Source organism: Macaca fascicularis, chromosome 4, assembly GCF_037993035.2.
Source record: "Macaca fascicularis isolate 582-1 chromosome 4, T2T-MFA8v1.1".
In the NCBI taxonomy this organism is placed as follows: domain Eukaryota; kingdom Metazoa; phylum Chordata; class Mammalia; order Primates; family Cercopithecidae; genus Macaca; species Macaca fascicularis.
Window position 1 is genome coordinate 35,119,686 of NC_088378.1, and position 27,723 is coordinate 35,147,408.

General features: G+C 38.6%; 1 protein-coding gene across 8 annotated transcripts in view; it reads left to right on the forward strand.

The window, feature by feature from the left end:
* The first annotated feature begins 852 nt into the window (after positions 1-852).
* The window catches only part of AKAP7 (A-kinase anchoring protein 7), a 151,047-nt gene continuing 124,176 nt past the window's right edge, over positions 853-27,723 (forward strand). For 6 of the 8 annotated variants that reach the window (XR_012433437.1, XR_012433438.1, XM_065543407.2 and 3 more), the window contains exons 1-3: positions 853-1,142; positions 4,846-4,977; positions 19,542-19,681. Coding sequence is in view for 6 of the 8 variants with exons in the window: in XM_065543407.2 (XP_065399479.1) it covers positions 878-1,142; positions 4,846-4,977; positions 19,542-19,681 (537 nt within the window). In the remaining 2 variants the exon portion in view is untranslated. Of the gene's footprint in view, positions 1,143-4,845; positions 4,978-19,541; positions 19,682-26,614; positions 26,858-27,723 lie in introns of those variants that run through there. The other 2 variants (XM_074037051.1, XM_074037050.1) reach the window with 2 other exon arrangements.

Below are 27,723 nucleotides of genomic sequence, written 5' to 3' on the forward strand. Positions count from 1 at the left end.
CTGGTTGTACTTTTCTACCAGCCCATAAATGGGCATCAAATACTCAACGTGTTAAAATTATTTGAAAATCAGAGTAACTAGTTTGCTGACTTCTAGTGTGCAGCCTTTACGCCAGCTGTTGTGGCTGTGTAGGGGTCTTTTCTTCCATCCCTATTCTAGGATGCATTCAACATAAGCGAAGTGTTATTACTCACAAAAAGTGCTAATATGTGGACGGATGCACCTAATGTTTTTGTCCCCTGGTTTCTTTGCACTAAAACCAATCCCAATAGCATTCTGTTTCAAGTGAAAGGTTTTTATTTTTTTTTAAACTAAGTAAATTGCTTTTTCTCCCAATTTACTCATAGCAGTACCTTACACTACAAAAACCAGCAACTGGTTTCCTCTTAATGTCTAAACATAACATTGTTAAAAATTAGAGACTGTCACAATTTGTATTTTTTAAAGGTAAGGTAAATAAAGTATCTTATTATACAGAATTACAAGGTCTCATTCTTGTACATTTCGCTATTCCCAAATATTCTGCAATCAGAACCCTGATTGCAAAACTAAGTACATGGGTTTTCAAAAGACACCGGGCCAGAGAATTCTTTCATCCTAGTCCCAATCTCGCCCCTGAAAGCGTGGGACAGGAAAGGCTGCGCCACGGGATATAAATGAGGGCTTATAAGGCCGTCGGAGGCCGCGGGGCTCGGGTGGCAGGCAGGACCCAGCGTTGCATTGCAGAGTCGAGACGACCTGGGCTGCCGTGACGCCGCAGTCGCCGGCCTTAGTTTCCCCCGCCCTGCCCGAGCGCGGCCGCGCCTCTCGCTCGAATCCGGGTACCGCCGGCGACTCGGGTCGGTCCCTTCCGGTTGGTTCCGGCGTCTGGCCTGACATGCCGGCGCTGCGGCGGCTGCTGCTGCTGCCGCGGGGGCTGCGGCTTGGGAAGCTCCGCGCTTCCGCAGGCCTGGCCTCCGCTGCCCGGGCCCACGCCGCCTGTTGCTGGACCCCGCCCCGGCCCAGCGCACTACCCTCGGGCCCCGGGCCCCGCCCTGGCCTCAACCTCTCCTTCAGCCCCTGTTTGCGGCCCGCCACCGCCGCTGCCGCCAGCCCATACGCGCCGCCCGCATGCGCCGCGACCATGGAGCGCGCCGAAGCGGGTGAGACCTGGCTGTCCAGCGGGCCGGGGCGGGGGCGACAGGAGCCGCGGGGGCTTGGACCCGCTCTGCGCTCGACCTCTGGGAGGGCCTGACCCGCGCCGGCCCTGCTCCGAGTCTCCCTCCTTCCAGAAAGGACTCAGGGTAGCACCGAGGAGCCTGGTGCAACCGAGTGTACATCGGTGTTGCCTGTAGCGAAGCGTTTTAATGCACGCATTGTGGGTCCGACAGGAGGCGGGGGTATGAGCCCATCCCCGAGTTTCACTTTTCTTTTTCCCTTTCTCATCCTGTGACCCTTTGCACAAACTTAATGCCAATACACATTGCTTTTGACGGTGTCGATGTGGGTAAATGTAAACAAAACCTAGTAAAATCTCGATTGTATCTTATATCACAAATATTAAGCACCTGAACCACCATACTGTCTCATTTAGGATTTTCTGCCAGGTTTGAACATGACCAATTTTAAAACTGGCGCCAAGTCTATACTAGCGCCCGGGATGAAATTCCAGTTTGGGTCAGCGTTTGTTGTGAATTGAACTTTGTGAGTGGAGCATGTTAGGGGTTGGACTTTCGGTAAAAGGGACCGCAAACCAATTAGAGAAAAGGTGCTCCTCTGCAAGATTTTCATAGGATAAACTCATACAAGAGTATAAAAAGCATAAAAACGTTAACGTGTGCTATATAAATAGCAGTTAACTCATGTAAATATGTTTACAATTGTTAAGTGAATGGAGTGATGACAGTGAGTTTTTGCAATTAGGAAACGCATGGGAATGGAAATTGTTAAGGAGAAAAGAGCCATACTCCAGTTCCTTAAGTGCCGTGGCCTTGCAATTCAGGATCCTGTTAGCATATCTGTATATTTTCCATACTCATATAAAGTTTAAGATGTTTGTGGAGGTTACTTCCTCCTTTCATCCATTTTCGGACATTATTAACTTATTTTGTCCATTTCTCCCCAATAATTTGGATTGTACTTTTGTTCCCTTTTTATGAGGAGGAAAGGAAAGCCTGGAGGTCAGGTAACTTGTTGATTTCTACGCAGCAGTCAACATTTACTAACGTGTAAGATGTTAATACTATTTTTAGTAGCTAAGCCAGGACTAGAATGGATGCCTTTGGCCCTTTCTAGTTGTTCTTAGGAATAAACTTATTTATTTGTTTTTTTATTTAGAGACAGGGTCTTGCTCTGTTGCTCAGGTTGAAGTGCACTGGCGCGATCATGGCTCACTGCAGCCTGGATCTGCTGGAATCATGCCAACTTCCTGTTTCAGCCTCCCCAAGTAGCGGGGACTGCAAGGTCCGTGCCAACATGCCTGACTAATTTTTGTATTTTTTTTTTTTTTTTTTTTTGTAGAGACGGGATCTTGCCATGTCACCCAGGCTTGAACTCCTGGGCTCAAGCAGTCCTCTCAGAGTGCTGGGATTACAGGTGTGAGGCAACTTGCTCAGCTGGGATAAATTTACTATTTACCTAGTTGAGTGATGAGAGACTTACTTAGCAAAATTGAGTAGTCATTTATTATCCAGGTAGGAAACTTGCATTTTGTGTGACAGTGGGCGACTGTCCATACCCTTTTTACACTCTTTTTTTTGAGACAGAGCCTCGCTCTGTTGCTCAGGCTGGAGTGCAGTGGCACAATCTCGGCTCACTGCAACCTGCGCCTCCCGGGTTCAAGCAATTCCTCTGCCTCATCCTCCTGAGTAGCTGGGACTATAGGTGTGTGCCACCACGCCTGGCTAATTTTTTGTATTTTTAGTAGAGATGGGGTTTCACCGCGTTAGCCATGATGGTCTGTATCTCCTGACCTCATGATCTGCCTGCCTTGGCCTCCCAAAGTGCTGGGATTACAGGCGTGAGCCACCTTGCCCGGCCCTGTTGGCCTATTTTTGATGAAGTCATTTGCTTCACCTATATTTTAATATTAGCATATATTTAAAGGTATGGTTTTATAATGTACTTAAAATGTATGTATTGTTTTTCTTAGAAAGGTAATATTCAATTTTGAAACGTTTGAATAGCAGAAATGAGAAACATATGAATGTATTCAGCATAGTTGTCAGCATTTACAAGCAGTTTATACTGTTTAGCCTTGGCCACATAGGTGGAAGAAACTTACCTTGAGTCTCAAATGAGACTTTGGACTTTTGAGTTAATGCTGGAATGAGTTGACCTTGGCGGACTATTGGGAAGAGATGATTATATTTTGCAGTGAGATTTAGGTGGCCAGGGGCAGAATGATAATAGTTTTTATGTTTGTCTCCTCCAAATCCCATGTTGAGATGTAATCCGCAATGTTGGAGGTGGGGCTTGGTGGGAGGTGTTTGAGTCATGGGGGCAGATCTCTCATGAATGCCTTGGTGCTCTCTCTGTGGTAATGAGTTCATGTGAGATCTGGTTGCTTAAAAGAGGCTAGCATCTCTGCCTCTCTGTTTTGCTCTTTTTCTTGACATGTGACACGTTGGCTTCCCTTTGCCTTGCACCACGATCTTAAGCTTCTGGAGGCCCTCACTAAAGCAGATGCTGGCACTGTGCTTTGTGTGCAGCCTGCAGAACTAGGAGCCAAATAAACCTCTTTTGTTTAGAAATTACCCAGCCTCAGGTATTCCTTTATAGCAATGCAAATGGACTAATACAACAGGGGTGTGGGTGTGTGAACAATAGTAGAGATTAATCAAATTGCAATACAATTTTATGTTTTCTGGCATGTATGTTAACTATGGCCTATCATCATAGCTATGTTGTAAGCCATATTCTTAATGGAATATGTTTTACAGATATTATATCTCAAAATAGAGTATTACAAGACAGTGAATTAAAGGACTTCTTTAATATCTTGAGTGGTAAATTAATCTTTAGTAAATATCTAGAGTAAAAATTATATTAGTATTCCAGGATCTGTTCAATCTTATTAGTTCAGACAGCATTTGTGTCTGTCAATAAAGGCATGAATTATAATGGCACTGGGGAGACTACCATCTGATAAATGTAGCAATTAACTTTATCAATTTAAACATACACCTTCTTTCTCTTACCTCCACCCAAGGTATAAGATTGTTCTACCCATAGCAAGAAAACAAAACGAAAAAAAGACTAAATAGGAAATATGGCTTTAAAGTTAGTACATGACCATGGGAGAGGAGTTAGGGAAACTGTAAGATCATTTGCTTCTTAATAATTGAATTTTCAGAAAAGCATTACTTAGAACCATGTATTTTAAACTAAATTTCCAGTGTTAAATGTCAAGATGGAGAGAAACAACTTGAAAGTCTTTATTGAAGAAAAAATTATAGGCCAGAACTTGTACAAATAAGAGCATATAAGTGATGTTGCTAAAAATAAGAATGAGAATGACTGACAAAACCTTGTTGGTTGTTTTAAAAGGTATGTGAAAAAATATGTAGTTTTACAGTTAAAATATAGCTATAAAAGATCTTGAGGATTACTGATTGACTCAGTTTTCATCTAATCATACGTTGAATACTGTGTTTTAAAAAATGATTAAAGCTTTATAAGTGTGTACAAAAATATATAATGTGGTATAAATGTTTATAACTATGATATATTTGAACACAAGTGGTACTTTCTTAACAGCTGTTAATTTATATTGAATTCAGTTAGCTGAGTTATTTTCATTTAGGATATAAGTTTAAAAAATAACAAGTTAAATAATCCTTTTTTTCTGTTTGTGAAATGTTAAAGGAGAAATTAATTCCAATGAGTGTGAAAATGAATCAAGAAAAAAGAAAATGTCGGAGGAATTTGAAGCCAATACTATGGATTCTCTGGTAGACATGCCATTTGCTACTGTAGATATTCAGGATGACTGTAGAAGTAAGTACTTTATTAAGTAAACATGTATTTAAAAGCAATGAGTAGTAAATTTAGTTGTATATATGTTATATATTTTTTTCTTTGTAAGTTATTTCACTTTTAGTACTTATGTTTTTGAGTTTTAATTTTGATTTCATTTCATTTATTTATTCTAGTTTTTTGATACACGGTCTCACTCTGTCATCCAGGCTAGAGTGCAGTGGTGTGATCACAGTTCACTGCAGTCTTGACCTCCTAGTCTCAAGCAATTCTCCCACCTCAAACTTCCTGGTGGGAGGTAGCCGGGACCACAGCCATGTGTGCCACCATGACTGGCTACTTTTTTTTTTTTTGTAGAGATAGGGTCTTGCCATGTTGCCCAGACTGGTCTCAAAGTCCTGGGCTCAAGCCATCCTCCTGCCTTGGCCTCCAAAAGTGCTGGAATTACAGATGTGAATGATTGTGTCTGGCCAAGTTTTGTTTTGTTTTTATTTAATAGTTTTTAAATAGATATTATTATAATCTTATATATTATATAATATATATTACCCTATATATAATATTATAATATAGATAATATATCTATTGGTATAATAATATATTATTATATTCATGTATAATAATAATCTGTGATAAAATAATCACAGATAATATTGACATGTCTCACAAAATGTTGAGCCAGCTCATTCTTTAGTTTATAAGCTACTTCTGAAAATAATGGGCTAGATAATGCCCTTGATTATTGTGGAGCCACTGTTGATTTCAGCAGTACCCATTTATCTAACACATGTTTACTAGCTGTTTGGTATCCTCTAAGCACTTTGCTAGGCATTGGGAGGGTCCATCAGTGAACGAGATGGGAATTATCACTGCCCCAACGGAGCTCAACAGGCTAATATTGAGAATAGGTCAACTTTTAACTAAATATTCATGTATTGGATTGATTCAGTCCTTGAGAGTTTCATTCACAAACTTTAGAGCAACAGTGCTTACTTGATTGAAATACTGCTGGAATTACATAAATATCCAAATATGTGTTTTGGCCAGATGCGGTGGCTCATGCCTGTATTTTTAACACTTTGGGAGGCTGAGATGGGAGGATCACTTGAGGCCAGGAGTTTGAGACCAGCTTGGTCAACGTAGCGAAACCCCCATCTTTATTTTAGTAAAATAAATAAATTTAAAAAAAAATCTGTTTTATGTCATTGTAAAAACAATACTGTCCATGATATTTGGGTTTACCTCCACTGAAAATGTTAAAGATTTGACTATTGTCCAGGTTACTTGTGGGGAGGAAAATAAGGAAAAGCATCAGTATATTCAAATATTTATTGACTACATACTCTGTGCCATTCAGCTGTTTGCAGTCTTACATAAAGCCTTGCCGTGGTTTGATATGCTTTCTTCATGACTAGGGCTCTGTGGCATAAGAAATCATCTGCTTTAGTCTCTTCATTTTGAGAAAAGAAAACTGACTTAGAGCAGTTAAGTAAATTAAATTCACACATTGGGAAAGAACTAGTTACAGAATCTGGTTTCTGATTTATTAGTCATTTCTTTGATGGACATTTGTAGCCAGGCATTGTGTTGGACATTGGGAATGTTAAAACACATGACAGTCTTGAACGTCCAAAAGCTCCCAGCTTCTTTGGGGAGCCAGTCTGTTGACAGCTATCATCTCGTCAGATGAATGCCGTACAGGCTGCTCTGGAAGTGCGTGGCGTGAGGATGTGTGCAGGGAGGCGTCTAACCTGGGTGTGCGAGGAGAGGGTGTTAAGGAAGCCTTCCTAGGTGTTTGTCGAGAGTAGAGGCTTGGAGGATGAGTATGAACTATCCAGGGCTCTTGAAATTATCTGAACATCAGAATTTTCTACAGAGCGATGTAAAAGCACAGATTCTTCTTTTTCAACCTTTGTCTCCTACCAGGGAATCTTTTTGTTTAAAAATTTTTTTAAACATCTCAGGTGATTCTGATGCTTAGCCAGTCTCAGAAACCACACTACTCTTTATCACACTGTCTTCTGGAGGCAGTAAACCTGACTTGTATTTTGGGGAGGTGTGATACTTAAAACATATTAAGTCTCTGGTATTTTATTAAGCAGTCTTTCCCATTCCATAATCCAAGGGGAAAAGGAATCAGGAAGAGGTGTTTCCTATCTTTTCCTTTGCAACTGCCCTGTAGAGAAGAACCATGTTTGTGAGTTTGACAGCTGTTGGGGAAATCTTCACTGAAGAATTTACATACCTGTTAAGTGGAAGATACTCTTAGAAAAAAGTGAGAATAGTGGCCAGGCACGGTGGCTCACGCCTGTAATCCCAGCACTTTGGGAGACCGAGGCGGACGGATCACAAGGTTAGGAGATTGAGACCATCCTGGCTAACATGGTGAAACCTCGTCTCTACTAAAAATACAAAAAATTAGCCGGGTGTGGTGGCGGGCACCTGTAGTCCTAGCTACTTGGGAGACTGAGGCAGGAGAATGGCATGAACCCAGGAGGCGGAGCTTGCAGTGAGCTGAGATCGAGCCGCTGGGCTCCAGTCTGGGCGACAGAGCGAGACTCCATCTCAAAAAAAAAAAAAAAAAAGTGAGAATAGCAAGGATTTAATGTTTTCCTCTTAATTTCCTACTTGTTGAGCAAATAAAATGAATATATTTTAAAAATTCAATCACTTCTTTCTGATTTCACTACTTTCTCTAATTTGGATGTAAATAAAGAAGACTTCTCATGAATAACCATGCCCTGTGTGCCCACCATGGACCTTACTCACCTGCACTTCTCCCTCTGAGCCTTGTTCCAGTCTCTGAATCACTCCCATTGGAGTGCATAAGTTAGATTGGAACAAGAGGTGAGTCTGTTCATTCTTCCAGCTATAGGCACTTCTGATTTATACATATCTTACATATATCTAGTGTATATGAACACATAGCTTCTACTAGCGACAGAAAGCAAGATACTTCCAGAATCCCAGAGAGCAAATAGTATTTCTGTAGCCACCATATTCTTGTGTCTCTACTGGTAAGAAGATTAATAGCCATTGGGATGAGAAAGAAGGAAGGGGCTGGATGTGTTTGTGGCATGCATTTCATTCCTGCTGTGAAAGCAACAGCTGTTTCTTCAGAGGATGTGCATTGGAAGGATGGCCAGTTCTTCATTATGAACAGGGTCTTTTCTCTCTAAGATATGGTGTATTTTTTACCAAAGAAATGATGTTATCTATGTATATTAGGGGCTTAGGCCAGTCCACAAAAGTCTACTTTTAACTAATATATATGCTTTTTGATGATTCAGGCTTTATGAGTTAAAAGTCTTTGTGGATTAGTCTAGACTCCAAACCACCATGTATTATATTACTTTTGTGGGAAGATGGATTTAAAATTCCAGGCTCCAGCTTATACATGGGCAGTGTGGTACAAAGAGAAAAACAGAAAACTTGTGTTTTAAATTTTGGTTACTTCATTGTCTACTTGGACCTTTGACACTTAAAGTGTGAATAAAAATTCCCTCCTGTTTATCTCATAGTGTTACTTTATGGCTAAAAAGAGATAATGTATGCAATAAAGAAGTTAAAAATGTAAAATAATGAATAAATGTTATTTATAAAACCTTTGAAACATACCCCTTAGTTATCTGGGGACAACTTACTCTCTTATTTTTATGATAGCATTTACTAAAACACTAAGGAACAAATAGTAAAATTCTTTGCAAACCAGAAACTACTAACTAGTTTTTCTGAAGTGAGATTTTTATAGAAATGTACAAAAACTGAGAGTTTTATTGCCAACCCTTAAACCATAAGAAAGATATAATAATAGTGTTTGTGCCCGAAACACAATATAATTAGTTTGTGGCTTCAATGGACTGAATTTGGCTTTCTTGTACATTTGGTAATCAGTCTACTCATTTCCTCCACGGTAGATGGCAACCTCAAAATTCTCAGGCTGCTGGTTGTTGCCTGTGGTTCCTTCAGTTTTCTTTGGCGTGTGGAAATTGCGAGTTAACTGCCAAGAAATTCTTGCTAATAGACACCCTGGCAGAGCAATGAGGAAAGTAGCGCTAACAAAAACATCATGGGAAGGGGAATCCTTGGCAGTAGGAAAACTCCCCCTGAAATGGATAGTGTCTTGATTGTCAGCTGCATTGCCTTCAGTGTGAGTGTGGTATCTTGATTAGGCAGCATGTGGTCTGGTTGGGTGAGATGGGTCTTTATGTGTTTCGGTTAGTTTTGTTTTTAAGAACAGACTTTTATTAGGGTTATAGTTTAGAATATTATAACAAAAATTAGAAGATAACATGCATTAGAACTAAATATGAGAATGTAAAAGTATATTAGAAGTAAAATATCCAAAGTGTTTGTACAATGGAAATCTTTTAGAAATGATGGGGAGGCTGGGTGCCATGGCTCACATCTGTAATCCCAGCACTTTGGAAGGCCGAGTTGGCGGATCTCTTGAGGGCAGGAGTTTGAAGCCATCCTGGCCAACATGGTGAAACCCCGTCTCTACTAAAAATAGAAAAATTAGCCAGGCATGGTGGCACATACCTGTAATCCCAGCTATTAGGGAGGCTAAGGCAGGAGAATTGCTTGAATCAGGGAGGCAGAGGCTGCAGTGAGCCGAGATTGTGCCACTGCATTCCAGCCTGGGCAACACAGCCAGATTCTGTCTCAAGAAACAAAACAAAAAAGGAAATGATGAGGAGACAGTACAACCTCCATAGGGTGGACACGTTTTAGTAGAAAATCCAGCTTAGTGCGTGGTTGACTTGGATGGGGTCTTTGCTGTTTACACGGGAAATGTTGTAGGTCAGTTGATTATAAACCCAGTAAACCATCCAGAAAAACATTTGGGTTGCTGCTGTTCTGCATCTGAAAGTAAGATGGAGAGTCATTCTGCTGTTGGGAATAGCTTAGTGTGCTTCCCACAGTGTGACTTTGTGGAGAGTTTTAGTTTAATTGATTCTAGTCTCTTAAGGGAATCACAGTTCTTAACTATCAAGCCACATTTATTGAATTTATTTAGGGATGGGATCTCATTATGTTGCCTAGGCTAGTCTCAAACTCCTCAGCTCCAGTGATCCCCCCACCTCAGTCTCTTGAGTAGTTGGGATAATAGGTATGCACCACTATGCCTAGTCTCAAGCCACATTTAAATCAAGTCTTTTGATTTTCTTTTTTTTGTGTGTCGTGTCTTCCCTAAATGTGGAATTCAGTTCTCCTTATATTAAAATGCTTATAATTCTTATTTTATGTCACACAGAATTCTACTCTGTAATTGGAGATTTTGAAGATATGGGAAATCGTAATTTTGCTACTTATTAATCCTAACAAGTTATTATATTTAAAAAATACTTAGATTTTAAACATCTTAAAATATAAATTGAAACTTACCTTCACCTAAAATTTTTTTTGTAGAAAAATGCTATATCAAATAAAGATTGAATCTTTGTACCTGATATAATAGGTGGTTACCCTGAGTCAATTAAAAAACATAAAAGATAAATTGTTTTCTGTGTCCTCTATAATTAATTGGGGAAGCATATACTACATATTCCAAATGTTATTATGAGAGAGCTTAAGGCAAATATCTGCCCCAAACAACATAAATTGTTGATATCTTTTCTTTTGTTAAAAAATAAGAAAATGAATAAAAATTGGAACAAGCCCAATCACTAAATTAATTCAACACATATTTATTGAGTGTGTTATGTACTAGGTACTATTATTGGTGCTGAACTGAGGATGTAGTTAGTTCAGCTAGTGTGTACTTTTTCCAGGCTCAAGTTCATTCATTATCGATGACATTGGCATAATAATGGTAGCTGTCTCACAGGATTGTTGGAAAGATTCAATTCCTCAATACATGTTAAGTCCTTAAAATGTAACTAGCCTCAGTACATTTTCATTAATTTAGTTTCACCAGATTTTTTCTTGCATATGTTTGCTAAATTAAATATTTATTAAAAATTTCCCTTTAAGAGCAATATTTTATCATAATAATATCGAGCACCTCTAGCACATTGCTAAATGCACATATTTTCTTACATAATCCTCATAGAAACTTTTTTTGTTTTTTTGAGACATAGTCCTTCTCTGTCACCCAGGCTGGAGTGCAGTGGTACGATCGTTCTCAGCTCATTGCAACCTCCGCCTCCTGGGTTCAAGGGGTTCTCCTGCCTCAGCCTCCCGAGTAGCTGGGATTACAGACGCCCGCCACCACACCCGGCTAATTTTTTTGTATTTTTAGCAGAGACAGGGTTTCATCATGTTAGTTAGGCTGGTCTCAAACTCCTGGACTCAAGTGATCCACCTGCCTCATCCTCTCAAAGTGCTGGAATTACAAGTGTGAGCCACTGCACCCAGCACATAAAACTTAAAGAGGGAGAAGGTAAGATTATTTTTTTTTAGAAAGTTTTAGTAATTTGCCAAAGATTATTGAGATACTAAAGGGGAATAATTCTATGAAATATACGGGCGGGCGTGGTGGCTCATGCCTGTAATCCCAGCACTTTGGGAGGCTGAGGCGGGTGGATCACCTGAGGTCAGGAGTTTGAGATCAGCCTGGCCAACATGGTGAAATCCCATCTCTACCAAAAATACAAAAAATTAGCTGGGTATGGTGACGTGTCCCTGTAATCCTAGCTACTTGGGAGGCTGAGGCAGGAGAATCACTTGAACCCGGGAGGTGGAGGTTGCAGTGAGCCGAGATTGTGCCATTGCACTCCAGCCTGGGCAACAAGAGTGAAACTCAGTCTCAAAAAAAATATTCTATGAAATATAGAAGATAGTATTCTAAGTCATATAGCTAAGGAATTTTAGGACTGGTTACTTCGAAGATTTTAGCTGCCTAAATAACAAGAAAAAATAAAATATCAAAACAAATCTAATTAATTCTCAACCGTTTAGCTAAGAGTAAGTGTGAAAACAATGAACCCACAATAACAGATGGATGACTTAATTTTCCTCATCATTCATTTCTTTGTAGTTTTTGAGGGAATAAATAGAACTTGAGAAAAAATTAGATAATTTACATAAAATGACATGTGGTGCTTCAGTTAAAAAAACAAATACACATATCAGAGAGTTACAGGCTTTGTCAGCAAGACCAGATTCATTACAACACATTCAAATGGCTACTGAAATCATTATGAAAATTAACAAGTGGAATAAATTAAATTTATAAGATGGGTTTATGAGCTGTACTCCAACTGATGACTTTTTTGCTAACCAATGAAGTTACTCTAAATAATCCAGTTGAAAGGTCCTGGGCATGTGGCCAAATTTTTCTACATTTTGTTCTATGGCCATTGATTTTTGAAATTCTAATTGGTAAACTAGATGATTACATAAATATTTTGTTCCTTATATTTTCATATGAAACTAAAAGTAAAGAATAATATCCAGTTGTATTTTAGAACGTACATTATGATTTCAAAGTGGTAAATAAAATGGAGTTTAGTAATGAAAAGCACACAGATTTTATACTTTGGCCACATATAAATAAACTTTACAGATAAAATCAGAGATGTTATGCAAACAAGAGAGAAGAGATATTGGGGCCAGGCATGGTGGCTCACACCTGTAATCTCAGCACTTTGGGAGGCTGAGGAGGGCAGATCACTTGAGGTCAGGAGTTCAAGACCAGCCTAGCCAACATGTGAAACCCCGTGTCTACTAAAAATACAAAGGTTAGCGGGGCATGATGGTGCATGCTTGTAGTTCCAGCTATTCAGGGGGCTGAAGCATGAGAATCGCTTGAACCTGGGAGGTGGAGGTTGCAATGAGCTGAAATCGTACCACTTGCACTGTAGCCTGGGCAACAAAGTGAGACTCCATCTCAAAAAAAAAGAGAGAGAGAGATTGGGCTCAGTGTGTATCAAGTGTCTGATAAATCAGCAGGGCTCACAGAATTAAGAAAAGTGTATTACAAGGGTCAGTAAAACTGTACTATAGCAATAAATACAGGATTCCCTTTTTCCCCCATCTGTCATTTGGTATTTTAAAACTACACATAGTCTGTGATGCCTAACAAGAAAATTTTAGATTATCCAGTTCAAAGGAAAGTTAAATAGTTATTGGTAAAATTATAGAAAACTAAATACATTTAGACAAACCATGTCCTACTTAATTTTTACCTGAAAGTATTCTGGGTTGTGGTTTTACACTATGTCATTCTCCTGATACCAGAATAGTTAGAGTTGTTATATGTTATAACCATTACCTTGAGAGATTATGACTTTTTTTTCCCTTCAAAATGGATTTATAGGATGTTTGAAATGGCAAAAATAAGTTGCTGCAGACAGGAAGACAGTTTAGCGTTAAATAGATAAGGTAGAAAACATGATAAAATGCTGGAAGTGTCAGTGGTCTTTTAAATATTGTGTTAATTCTGTCCCCCTCTTTAGTATTGTTCATATTGGAGTGTGAGTAAAATACAGAAAAAAATGATTATATGTTTTATCTTCACAGTAAGGAATGTACTATACATGGCCACTCAATAAATAGTGTATGCAAAAAATGGAAATAAAAATTTCATAAAACAATACTTATACTTACTGTGAGCAATATACTATCTATATGACTACATCCCATCCCATTCCATTCCATTCCATTCTTTAAAAAGTGCTCTTTATTGGCTGGATGTGGTGGCTCACACCTGTAATCCCAGCACTTTGGGAGGCTGAGAAGGGTGGATTACCTGAGGTCAGGAATTCGAGACCAGCCTAGCCCATAGGGTGAAAACCTGTCTCTCCTATAGTCCCAGCTACTCGGGAGGCTGAGGCAGGAGAATGGCGTAAACCCGGGAGGCCGAGCTTGCAGTGAGCTGAGATCCGGCCACTGCACTACAGCCTGGGCGACAGAGCGAGACTCCGTCTCAAAAAAAAAAAAAAATAGCTGGTCATGGTGGTGGGTGCCTGTAATCCCAGTTACTCGGGAGGCTGAGGCAGGAGAATCGCTTGAACTCAGGAGGCAGAGGTTGCAGTGAACAGAGATTGCTCCATTGTACTCCAGCCTGGGCAACAAGAGCAAAACCCTGCCTCAAAAAAAAAAGAAAAAAAATAGTGTTCTTTATTATCTTCTAAGTTGATTCGATAACCTACTTGCAATTGATGCTTGCAATTTAGGTTGATGCTTGCAATTTAGGAAAAATAACCTAGAACGTATGTTTCTGATTCTCAGTCTTGAATCTATTATTTAATATCACCATGAATTGTCCTAATTAGTACAAGTGTTAACAGTTAGTACCTTTACCACAAATCACAGAAAGCTAGAACTGGAAGAGACACCTGAGAGAGATTGTCTAAATGTTCCTTCCTTTTTTTTTTTTTAATGTTGCATTGTAGAAACTTTCAAACATATTTTAGAGAAAATAGGACAAGCCTCATGTATTCATTACCTCTTCCTTACTGGATTATTTTGAGGTAGATCCCAGACATATTACTTTATCTGTAAATACTTTAGTATGTTTCTTTAAAAGGTAAAGAATCTTAAAAAAAAATTCAAAATATTCTTACTATACCAAAAAAATGGTAATTCCTAATGTCATCAAATAACCAGACAATCTCTGATTATGTCATAATTTAAAAAAATCTGGATTATTTGAATTAGTTACCAAAATCTATGCACTGTATTTAATTGATACAGCTCTTGAGTCTCTTTTCATGTATACATCTCCTTTTTTGGGTATGTGTATGCGTGCGTGTATTGTTGAAGAAATCAGGTTGTGTAGAAGTTTTGATATTCTGGTCATTTAACATTTTTCTCTGTCTCTTATACTTCTGGTAAACTGGTAGTTAGATCAAGAGGCTTAATGAAGTTTGTGACATTTGCAATAATGCTCCAAAGATATAATTTTTTGTTTCTTTTTGAGAGACAGGGCCTCACCCTGTCATCCACACTGGAGTACAGTGACATGATCATAGCTCACAGTAACCTCGAACTCCTGGGCTCAAGTGATTCTCCCACCTCAAGTAGCTGGGACTACAGGTGCATACCACAATGCCTGGTGAATTTCTAAATTTTTTGTAGAGATGAGGTCTTGCTGCGTTTCCCAGGCTGGTTTTAAATTCCTTGCCTTTAGTGGTCCTCCCACCTAGGCCTCTCAAAGTGCTAAGAGTACAGGCATGAGCCACTGTGCCTGGCCAAAGATAGTATTTTAAATTTCCTATAGTGTGACATCAATAGGCAAATAATGTTTGCTTGTCTTGCCTTTTTGTGATGTTAAGATTGATCAGTGGCTTCAGGTCTTATTACTCTGAAGTATCTATTGTTAAAGTTCCCCATCAACCTTCCATCTAATGGATCATCCATTGATGGTCGTTGGGTTGATCTGTTACTTTGTTAAGTATTTTGAAATGGTGATATTCTAACTCTATCTTTTTGCATTAATTAGCTTGAAATTTCTATAAAGAACTTTATCTTAACTAGCTATTTAATTTCCTAAATGACTATTTGGTTATAAGGAAAGATGGAATAAATGCTTGACTTTTTTCCGTTATCATCAGATATTTAGAATCATGGTTCTCTAGACTCCTTTAAAGGTGACCTGTGAGTTTTTGGCTTTAATTTTTTTAGTATCATTAAGAATGGATGGATTTAAGTATATTTGATGTATTTAACGCCACTGAAGTTTATTCTATTTGGTGCCCACATTGTCCCATCTTTGGCCAATGGGAAGACGTTTAAATTGACTTTAGAGATCTTCTCATATGATCCCAGGAGTCTTTTGAATTTCCAGAACTCTCATACATTGTATGCTCCAGACCTGGAATCAGCTCTTTTTCCAAGGATTGGTAATATTTTTAAGTTCTCAGATAAACCCATTAAGTAACTTAATTAAAAGATGCTTGTTGGAAATCTGGTCTTAAGGTCATTGGCCTTTTCACTATCCAGTGCTGCCTCTATAGATTGAAACACACAGTACTAGTCATCTTCTCAACTGTGCTGTTCCCCCTTCTATCTTTTGTAGAGTGTTTTTTTCCCAGCACAGGTTGATAGCTGCCAGATTCACCATCCCAGCATCCTGTGTTGCTTGGGGTTAGCCCTGTGTGGTGATTTGGACAATGAAATACAAGGGACAGACACTAGGAACTTATTTAGAATTGATTTGTAATTTTACCTTAAAAAAGGGGATCTTACTTTTGAAATTCATTTATTTTTTTTAATTAATTTATTTTTTTTTGAGGGGGAGTCTTGCTCTGTTGCCCAGGCTGGAGTGCTGGGGAGTGCAGTGGCATGATCTGGGCTCACTGCAAGCTCCGCCTCCCAGGTTCACGCCATTCTCCTGCCTCAGCCTCCCAAGTAGCTGGGACCACAGGTGCCCGCCACTACGCCCGGCTAAATTTTTGTATTTTTTAGTAGAGACGGGGTTTCACTGTGTTAGCCAGGATGGTCTCGATCTCCTGACCTCGTGATCTGCCCGCCTCAGCCTCCCAGAGTGCTGGGATTACAGGCGTCAGCCTCTGCGCCCAGCCTGAAATTTATTTTTCAACATTATATTTAGTTAAAAAAACTGTTTAGGGATGGGTGTGGTTGCTCATGCCTGTAATCCCAGCATGTTAGGAGGCCAAGGTGGGAGGATTGCTTGAGTCCAGTAGTTTGAGACCAGCCTGGGCAACATAGTGAGACCCCCACCTCTATAAAAAATGAAAAATTAATGAGCTGTGGTGGTACATACCTGTAGTCCCAGGTGCTTGGAGAGGCTGAGGTGGAAGGATCACTTGAGCCCCAGGAGTTCAAGGTTACAGTGAGCTATGATTGCATCACTACACTCCAGCCTGGGTGACAGAGTGAGATCCTGTCTCAAAACAAAACAAAAAAACAACAAAAAAAGAACTGTTCAGGACAGCTCTTCATTTTCCATACTTATAGAAGGTGCAAGTGGTCTGGATGAGTAAAAACAATGGAGAGTTTATAAATAATGTGTTTCTTTTTGGAGTTTCCTAAATGTTCTTTAGCAGATATAGATTTATCTTCCTAATTATGTTTAGTTCTGGGTATTATCTAATACTTATAGTAGCTAATAATAGTGTTTACTTTGTATCAGGAAGTGGTCTAAATGTTTTTATGTATTAACTCACTCAATCCTCACAAAGATCCTATGAAGTAGCTATTATTATTATTCTAAAATTACACAGGGAAACTGAGTAAAGAGAGTTTGTGTGCTCGTCTAAAATCACACAGTCACACAGCTAGTATGTGGGAGAGCCAGGATTCTAACCCAGGTGCTCTGGTTCCAACTATATTAAAATTGGCTTTCATTTTCAGAGTACTAATTTATTAACAGTAGGTGGTGGTGGGCTAGAAATGTATTTAGAAGTGGATTTAAAATATATGTGTTCTTCATTAGCGTATTTTGTAGCTTCTGTTCAAAATTAGTATATTCATATTACCACAGTTAGATATAGGACTTTTTTTTCGATGTATAAAATTGCAGGCAACCCAACTATATATTGATTTGATTTACCGTATTAAAACTCTTATGTAAGAAATAAAACCCAATGGCATCATGAATGAGACAATTCACATAATTCTTGCAACACAGATAAAAATGCTACAAACTAATTTCTTAGTAATGAAATCTATAAAGTTCTGGCAAGCTTACATGTGTAAAAGAAGCTGATAATAATTTATATTTTAAATGTGTATCCTCTAACCATGAAGAGCCATCATTAGCCACATTAATCATTAGACATATTGTTGAGAGATATAGTGATGAAATAGATGCACAAACACACCAGATAATTTTGCCTTAATTCATAATGATATGGTCAGATATATAGCCCAGGCCACCTTGCTCTTGGTTTACCCCATTTTTAGGTCTTACAAATATATGTTGTGGAAAGAAAACACATCTATTCCTACACATCCTTAGCTTTTTAATTTTAAACATGCTGTACTATTTTTCTTAGAAATTAGCATTAAAATACTCTTTGAGACATTAACTTAAAATTGTTTACTATTAATACCTCAAAGATAAACAGAATAAGAACAATTATTTTTGCTCAGTGGTTTCATGTGTAATATTAACTAGTTGTGCAGAACTTCAGTAGAGAAGCAGTTTGATACAGTAGCAAAGTTTTTCTGCTTTTCTGTTTTATCATGCGTAAAATAAGGAATTTAGTTAAAGCAGAGTTGCATATGCACACAGGCATGGTGCTGTGGGTTAAGCCCAGACTTCTTTTCACAGTCCTTCTTAAGGGGTTGTGTGCAGGTGGTTACAGTGGTCTATTAGAGTTGATCCCAAAGATAAAACCAACCGAATAGGATTGAATGTAAGGTAAAGTGGTTCTTCCCTTCCTTTTTCAAAATAACACCTCAGAAAATATATTTGAATTTTCACAAAGTCTCTGTGAGGTACTCTATTTTGTTTTGTTTTGTTTTTTTTTGGAGACAGAGTCTCACTCTGTTGTCCAGGCTGGAGTGCAGTGGTATGGTCTTGGATCACTGCAACCTCTGCCTCCTGGGTTCTAGCGATTCTTGTGCCTCACCCTCCTAAGTAGCTGAGACTACAGGCATGTGCTACAATGCCCAGCTAATTTTTGTCTTTTTAGAGATGAGGTTTCACCTTATTGGCCAGGCTGGTCTCACACTCCTGACCTCAAGTGATCTTCCCACTTCAGCCTCCCAAAGTGCTGGGATTACAGGCGTGAGCCACCATGTCCTGCAGAGGAACTCTATTTTGAGCAATGAACTACTATTCAAGAAGACATGGCTTGGAAGCTCAATTAATGGATTGTAGTTTTGCATGTATATGGAAGCCCTGATAGAATCTGTTAAAAAAAAAAAAAAGATGATGGCATTTCACACAGATTTAGTAATTATTTCTGGGAGCATGCTTCATAATTAGAATTGTTAGATGTTGTAAATGAATCTTACAAGGATTACTTTAAAAAGTGGTATTGTAAATGCTTCTCAAATTACCTTTTGTTAAGGATCAGTTTTTTAAAAAAATTTCCTGTTTGCTGCCAATGGATACTTTTGTAAAATACAATAAAAGTGAATTATTAGAAAATGAAATAAAAGAAAAGACCTACAAAGTAGAAATCAAATTTCAGCAGACCAAATTATTCTGCCCCATTGCTATGGAAGTTTCCAAAGCATTCTCTTAATTTTTGCAACAAATAGTTTATAGCGTGACAGTGGCCACAGACCAAAACTTTGTGTGACAGTGGGGTTATGCCCTAGAAGTTACATATATACCTGTACGGGATGGTTGAAAAGTGATCTTTCTTAGTGTTATGAACATTGTGGTGCTGGGAGCTGTGCTTCAGATCAGAAGTCAGCTCACTAAGGCCCTCAGGCCAACTCTGGTTAACCACCCTGCTTTGAAAATAAAGCAGGAACACGACCTGTACCCACTCATTTATGTTTTGTCTACGGCAGAGTTGAGTAGTTGATGGCAGAGACTATGTCATCTGCAATGCCTAAACTATTTACTGAGGTCCTTTACAGAAATGTTTGCAAACTCCTGCTTTAGATTTGAAAATGACACTTATGAATGATTGCTACTTATATATTGCTTTTTTTCTGACTGTATTATCTTTGTTTAAATGTATTAGACGTATTGTTTGACTTTTTTCCTCTAGTCACTGATGAACCTCAAATAAATTTGAAGAGAAGTCAAGAAAATGAATGGATCAAGAGTGATCAAGTAAAGAAGAGGAAAAAAAAGCAAAAAGATTATCAACCCAACTATTTCCTATCCATTCCAATCACCAACAAAGAGGTGCTATTTTTTTAAAAAATTATTTTTACTGTGAAATTTTATTCTAAATTTAAAGTATACTAAATGCTTATGAACCCACTTGCTCTCAGCTTCTAAGAGTCTTTGGTGGCATTTTGGCAGGACTGTACAGACAATATTTCTATTTAAGTAATAGAAATGTATTTAAACAACAAGTTTGGAAAATATTATTTATTTTTCTGAGACAGGGTCTTGCTCTGGCACCCAGGCTGGAGTGTAGTGGCACAGTCATAGCTCCCTGCAGCCTTGAACTCCTGGACTCAAGCAATCTTTCCACCTCAGCCTCCAAAAATATTTAGACAATCATATTTAAACAGTAATTTTGCAAAACCCACTGGAAAAAGTGTTGCCAGATGGCATGTCAAGGTCATTTGCAAGTGTTTGTTCATTTTATCTGAGGGACCCTTTGGAAGTAGGGAGCAGTGACCAGTTGAGAAAAGAGGATTCTGAGATCTCTGTTGGGAAAGTAAACTGGGGTTTCTTGCTGCTTAATCTTGTTTATGATAGTGATTATTTCAACATAGTTTCTTTAAAAAATTACTCAGTGTTGTAACAACTTAATATTGCACCATTAAACTTGGTAGAAATCTATTAAAATCTGAAAAATTAATATAATAAATAATAGGAAATGGAACCAGCCCGTTAGCTCCTACTGAGAAACCCCTGAGAGAGAAAACTACTGCATCTCATTACAGCAACTGAAGCAGTGAGGTAGGAATTACAATGCCGCAGGAAAGAACACCTCACTTAGAAGACTGACTGTTTGTACCCCTTGGCCCAACTTAAGAGCCAGATTTGAATTTCTGTTTGTGGGTTATAATCTCTTTGACCAGGCACATTTTCAGGTTGCCTTTCCCCTTGTTTGACTAGAATGTCTCTAGGGAATGCTAGCAAATTGTTAAAAATCAAATCAAAATTAAAATGAAAGAAAGAAATATCAAAAGAAAAAATAAATTATGTTGTATCATTCTAGGAAATATCTAGTCTGTGAGACAGAGTTTAGCCGGGGAGAAAATATACATAACAAGAGAAGAGTTACCTAGCCATAGAAGATTTTAGATTTGATGTAGTGAAGAATCATATTCTGATTTTACTGACACATATGTCATTCCTTTCGTTGAGGAATACTTCTTAAAAGTCCTAATGAGAGCCAGGTGTGGTGGCTCATGCCTGTAATCTCAGCACTTTGGGAAGCTGAGGTGGGTGGATCTCTCGAGCCCAGGAGTTTGAGACCAGCCTGGTTAACATGGCAAAACCCTGTCTTTGTTAAAAATACAAAAATTAGCCAGGCATTGTGGCTTGCACCTGTGGTCCTAGCTACTTGGGAGGCTGAGGTGGAAGGATTGCTTGAGTCCAGGAGGCAGAGGTTGCAGTGAGCCAAGACTGCGCCACTGCACTCCAGCCTGGGTGACAGAGCTAGACTGTATCTCAAAAAAAAAAAAAAAAAAAAAAAAAAAAAAAATTAAAAGTCCTAGTGAAATAGTCCTTAAAAGTGTTTAGGCAATACAAAGTTAGTGTAATCAGCAATTATGCATTATATTAAAATACTTGCAAGTTGTTTAGTTTGAAAGTTAGGATTACGTATACCTATGGGGATTAGAAGAGCTCAGGGAGTGAGAGGTGCTGCTACTTTCATGAGCAGCCAGACAGAAGCCAGGTCCTAAGGACACTGAATGTCAGACAGTTGAAGTGACTTCCCTATGGACATGTGATTTGTGATTGGAAGAGAATCCAGGTTCTGTATTTTGATTTGACAGAGTCTCTCAGTCTAGATGTTCGATGAACACCTCTGAGTGTCACTTTCCCTAGGCCGCTCATTTTCTGCTTCTCCCTTCACCTGTATTCCTTGCTCCTAGGGGAGACTGAGCAGCATCTCTGCATCACCCCCATGTCTGCCCTCTCTCCCCTCCTAGCTGTGTTACGGCTTCTTACCGCTTCCGGAGAAGACTGCTGGGATGATGTGCTGATGGGATAGGGAACGTGGGGAAGGGGATTGAAAGGACGGAGGAGAGAAAAATTCTTTCCTTCCACCACTAACTTCTAGGCTTTGCATCACAAAAGTGAAGGGAGAAAGGGGATGAGAGTCCTGTCCGCAGCTTTGAGTTTTCATCCTTTAACCTGCTGTAGCCTTTGTTTCTGCCTCTCTACCCCTGTAAGGTTGTGTAAATGCTGGAAAGACTGCAGGCTTTGGGTCTGACAGACTTGTTAGTACCAACTGAGTCACAGACTCCGCTGCATGTGTAGGTCAGGTTACAACATTTTTCAAGTTTCAGTTTGTTCAGGTGTAAAATGAGGTGGGTGATAATACCTCCTTCAGATGACTGTTTTCTAAACCCAAATCTAGCCATGTCACCAGCCTGCTTATATACTTCAGGATTTTCCCATTGATAGGATAAAGACAACCTCTTTTCCATGTTCTCTGAGGTTTTGTCTGTTCTGTCCTCTCCCCTTCAGCCCTTGCTTTTTCTGCCTGAGCTCTTCTAGCCTTCCTTGGGCTTGCCAGGTTCCCTCGGCCCCAGGGAAAGCCTTCTCTGGCTGGAGTTTTCTCCTTGCTCCTCTTGGTTTTGTTAATGCCAGAATCTCAGCTCAAACCTCTCTACCCATGACCACCTCGTCTAGGTCAACTATCCCTTTCCTTGCCCCATTCCTGTCAGCTAAAGGCTTTCACAGCTTTCTGTGTGTCATTTGTCATCCTTGCAACTTGACACTTGTCTTCCTCGCAAGGTTTTTAGTGAATGCCCATACCTAGACTGGTGTTTGTTCAAGAGTAGGTGCACACACATACGCGCACTCTCTCGCTCTCGCTCTTTCTCTCTCTGCTGTTGTTTCATTGCAAATGCGTATTTCTGTCATTCCAAGTTATAACCAGAACACTTAAATATAATAAATGCAATGTAATGGTGGTTTCATAATACAGGTTCAACAGCAGTTTACTGGTTTTGGAGGAGGTAGGGTAACTTATAATAGAGGGAAATGCAGGTTTCAAGTGACCTTGAAACCAAATAATTTAATGTTTCCCTTTCAAGAGACTTATTTGTAGTTAACCACTTAGAAAGCTTACATACAAATATGGGGAAGAGATGTAGGAATCAGGCAAGATTAGGAGTTATATTTTATATCTTCTGCATGAGCACATTTTTGTTTGCAAAGTGTTTAATGTTAATTTTCTTTTTAAATTACTTATGAGCTTTTAAAAGTGGGAAGGCTTGGGAAAAAAGTAGCATTTATAACATTGTTTCAATGGAAGACTGTATTCCAAGTTCCAATTAAGTGACCTGCAAACAAGCTTTTGGAAGCTAGCGTATTCACAATGAGTTGCTCTACTTTTGGCCTCTACATGTTGGCATCTAGTTTTAAAGAAAAAAGTATTCAAAATTCCACTGGTCTTTGATTTAAAACACATTCTTAGAAGTTTGGAATTCTTTATTAGTGGAAAATCTTGATTTCATATTTTAAGCAAATAGAATTGGAAAATGGATTAGGATGGCTGCATAAAAAATCCTAATTGGAAGTATATGAAAGTATGTGTTTCCATTAACTTTCAATTGCATGTTAGTTTAAAAAGAAAAGAAGAAAACATTCCGATGGGGGTATAGTAAATCCTAAATGTCTCTTAAATGACTAGAATTGTTTAATTAATTCTAGCTAGATTTACCCATATATTGGTTTTATATGCCTTCTTTTGAGAGGTAGTAAGAATCAACATTGAAAAAATCAAGGAACAGTCAGAAGCTGATTGAAATTAGGAGTATATTAATTTTTTGACATGTTTTAAAAATATACTAATGAAAGAAAAAGGTTTTCTTCAGCAGCTTTCTTTCTTTCTTTCTTTCTTTCTTTCTTTCTTTCTTTCTTTCTTTCTTTCTTTCTTTCTTTCTTTCTTTCTTTCTTTCTTTTCTTTGTTTTTAAAATATACTAATGGAAGAAAAGGGTTTTCTTCAGAGGTTTATCCCTCCCTCTCTCCCTCCCTCCCTCCCTCCTTCCCTCCCTCCCTCCCTTCCTTCCTTCCTTCTTTCCTTCCTTCCTTCCTTTTTTCTTTTCTTTCTTTGTTTCTGGTTTTTTTTTTTTTTTTTTGAATAGAGATGAGGTCTCACTATGTTGCCCAGGCTGGTCTTAATCTCCTGGGCTCAAGTGATCCTTCCTTCTCAGCTTCCCAAAATGTTGGGATTACAGGTGTGAGCCACCATGCCCAGCCTCTTCAGGGATTTTAAAAGGCATTTGTTACATGTAATTCTGTATTTCATAATTTTGCAATGTGAAATTTACTGGTCTTAGGAAAATATGGACATTGATTAGTGCATTCAGTTCTTTTCTGGAAAATAATAGTAAAAGTGTTTGATGTCATCATGGGTATGTTAGGCACATACCACTGGTAGATACAGAACATTATTTATTTGAGGATGATTTTTTTTACTTTTACTCCAATTATTGCTATATCATCAGTTTTTCAAGTTCTTTCTATAGTTGTGGACAAGCAGAAAAAATTAAGAAAAATTAGGTAGCAAATTAGTGTGATAATTCTAATAAATCTTAATGAGGCAACAAATTTGGGAACAATATGTGTATCAATAACAGCTTAGGAAAATTCCAAGAACAATATCAAAAGATGAGGTTAAAGACATTTTCCCCAGACTGTAACTCTTCTCTCTCATGTAGAGGCATGCTGACTTTAAGACTTTGCCTTTGAACTCATATAGGATTTGATTAAATTAGAAAGTTTAAAAGATATGAAAACAGATTTTTTAATTGCATCGTTTTTAGGCATATGGAATATGACAGTGGTGATATTTAGCAGATGAATATCAGCTTTTATTCTCTTAACTTGAATTAATGAATGAAATATTTAAGATTTAAGTAAAGTTTTTATTTTTACAAGTTTCTTTCACTGTCTTATTGGAATTTGACTTTATAGTATTAGGTTTTAAAAATGTGCTTTGTGCAGCACTGCCAATGGCTGGGGATTATGGTGAGAGATAAGCTTTAATGACCTTATAGAATTTTAAATAATGGCTGTAAAAATTAGTTTCCTTTGGCCTTTGATGTCATTGGTATTTTTAAAATATGACATATAAAGAAGACTCTAAAGTGTTTTACTTTTAAAGAATGTAATTAAGAATAAAATGCATGAAAAATATAGTTATATCAAGGAATACATAAATCTGGAGAATCAAAGCATTGTTAGAAATATATTGCTTGAAGATTAACCTTAAAATTTTCATAAGTTTGAGGCTAATCATGCATAAGTACTATGTGACTTGAGAAAAATAATAGTCTTTAAAGTATTTTGCAGTTTTTACTTAAAGTTTTATATGCTACTGGATAAATCAAAGATACTAATGGTCTAAAACTATTTTACCATGTGGGACATTTCACCAGAATGTGGAATATATGGATGAATGGAATTTTGAACATTGCCCTAAATTTACATATAATTAATATTTAACTTAGAATGAAGACTAAGTTAGTATGAAAATGCAAATATTCTACCTACTAGGTGCAAGTAGCAATCCCCTATCCAATTATGACAACCAGAAATGTCTCTAGGTATTGCCAAATGTCCTCTGGGAGGCAAAATTGTGCTGGTAGAAAACCACTGATTCGAATAATATTGGCGCTGTTGTGTACTTTATATATTTGGCAAATGGTGAAGAGCTTCCAAAGTACTTTCATATAGCTTTTCTAATATGATCTTTAATGCAACTCTGTAAGTTTGGCAATGCCAGAATTCAACTTTAAAATAATTGTGGAGTCGTGGACTTACACTAAAGGCTTTTTTTTGAGGGCAAGTGTGTTCTGCTACATAGTGTCTTAGTCCATTTTGTGCTACCTGAGACTAGATAATTTATAAAGAGCAGTTTATTTCTCACAATTCTGGCGGCTGGGAAATCCAAGATTGAGGAGCCAGCCAGCATCTGGCAAGAGCCTTCTTGCTGCTCTTGTCCCATGGTGAAAGACGAGAGGGTCAAGGAGAGAGTGAGTGAGCAAGTGAGCAGGCTCAAGAGGGAACTGAACTCATCCTTCTCTTAGAAGCCCACTTCCATAGTAACTGCATTAACCCATTCATGAGAACAGTGCCCCCATGACCCAAACACCTCTCGTTAGGCCCCACCCCACACACTGTGAACTGGGGGGTCTAGTTTCCAGCACATGAACTTTGGAGGACACATTCAAACCATAGCACTGGTTAGACTTTCTGAAAATCCCCTTAAATGTCTTCCCTTGATGTTTCAGTTCTTAAGTCCATGACCACATCTCTGCTTCTCCCCTTTCCTCTTCTCATAAATGGACAAACTCCTTGTACATCTCTTGGTCTTTTTCCATATTCCATTGCTTTCTAGCTACCTCTTCTCCTCACCCCTCCTGGATCTTTTCCTCCAGGTGCCTCTCTCATATTTTTCATATGTAGTTTATTCTTTTCCCAGGTTGTTTTTTGCTTTGGCCGGGGGAGGGGGAGTATTTGGCCTTGAGATTTTTAGTCTGTGTTTCAGTTTATTTTAACAGAGATAATACCAATATCTACCTCATGGGACTGCTGGGAGGCTACACTGAGCTAATATATATGTAAAATATTCACCATGATACCTAGAACCTAGCGAGCACACAGTAAAGGTTAGTTGCTGCTGCTGCTGTTTAAATATGGTTTTTTTATTATCATCACTGCACTGTGGTGAGACAGTGGTGTAGAAGAGATAGACGTTGACCTCAAGAAGTTTATAATTTCATTTTGTCTACATAGAGTAAACTGTGACTGTCTAAGATTTTTGTATACCATTATTTTTGGAACGTTTTATTTATTAGGCTATGAATATTCTTTTATTGGGTGTCACACGAATGACATCTTGTGTTGGAAAATGTTAGGTGTTATTGTGTAACTTCTACTAAGAAAACACCATTTCCTCTGTTGGTCTCTTGCAGATTATAAGGAACAGAGAAATGCTGAGGTTATTTTGGGTGATATGGATTTATTGTAAAGTACATGATGCTAAAGAAAAAGTTATTCATGACACTTGTTAAAGATGGTATGGCAGACCGTATTCCAGAGGGGCCATGGTGACCAGTACAGGGATCACTGCAATGGGGTCTCTCATTTGGGGAGAGAAATTGGACTCAACTCCAACAAGAACAAATGGGGATTTATAACCAAGGAGCAGAATGGAGGTCAGTGAATGGAAAATTACTGAGAGAAAGGATGAGGGGTTTCTGGCTAAACAGACTGGATAGGATTATTGCTGAAGGGAGGCCGTGGTGATAAGATAGCTCAGATATGGAGGGTGGTTAGACACCCAGGGTGGGGGATTTCTTTAAACTGACTTAGCAGCATTCTTGCTCAAACCAGATTCTACCAGGACAGAGAGAGAAGCTCATGGTTAGGCCTAGTCAAGCAGAAGACTCAGAGGGGCCTGACTAGAGTTTTGGTCAAAGGAGAGAGTCTCTGTCAATGGGAAGTGAGATCCAAGGACAGCATCTCATGATTTGCACAATCACATTCCGCAGATAATGGGAACATTGTTCAGGATAAAACAACTACTTTGGTATCAGAACAGTTTGCTATGCTCATGAATCAGTTTTTTCTTATCTCTGCTTTTTTATGGATTCTGCGTTGACTGTCAGCCCCCACTCTTTCCTTTTTTTCTCTCACTAATTCTGCTGCCTCAGGGCTTCTGTCTTCTGTTCCCTTAGGGTTTCTCTGTGCTTTCTTTTCTCCGTTGTTTCTTTTTCTGGGTTTGCTATTTTGTATTCAAACTACTTTCCAATGTACTCACATTTAGAAGTTGACTAGAATTGTATCTAACTGGAAGTGGAGGAGGGAAGATGCATCATTCCTCTCCCTGTTTCAGAGGAGCAGGTGCTGAGAGAGGAAGGGAGATGATGGACCAGGTCTGTGGGGATTTCTGGATGCAGATTCTGTTCTTCTAACCTGTGCATTTGGACTTCTTTACAACTCTTCATGGTAATGACCCTCCTCACAGGTCTGGAAAAATGACAGTAGTCATTTCTACTGAAATTATTGCTGTCATAAAATA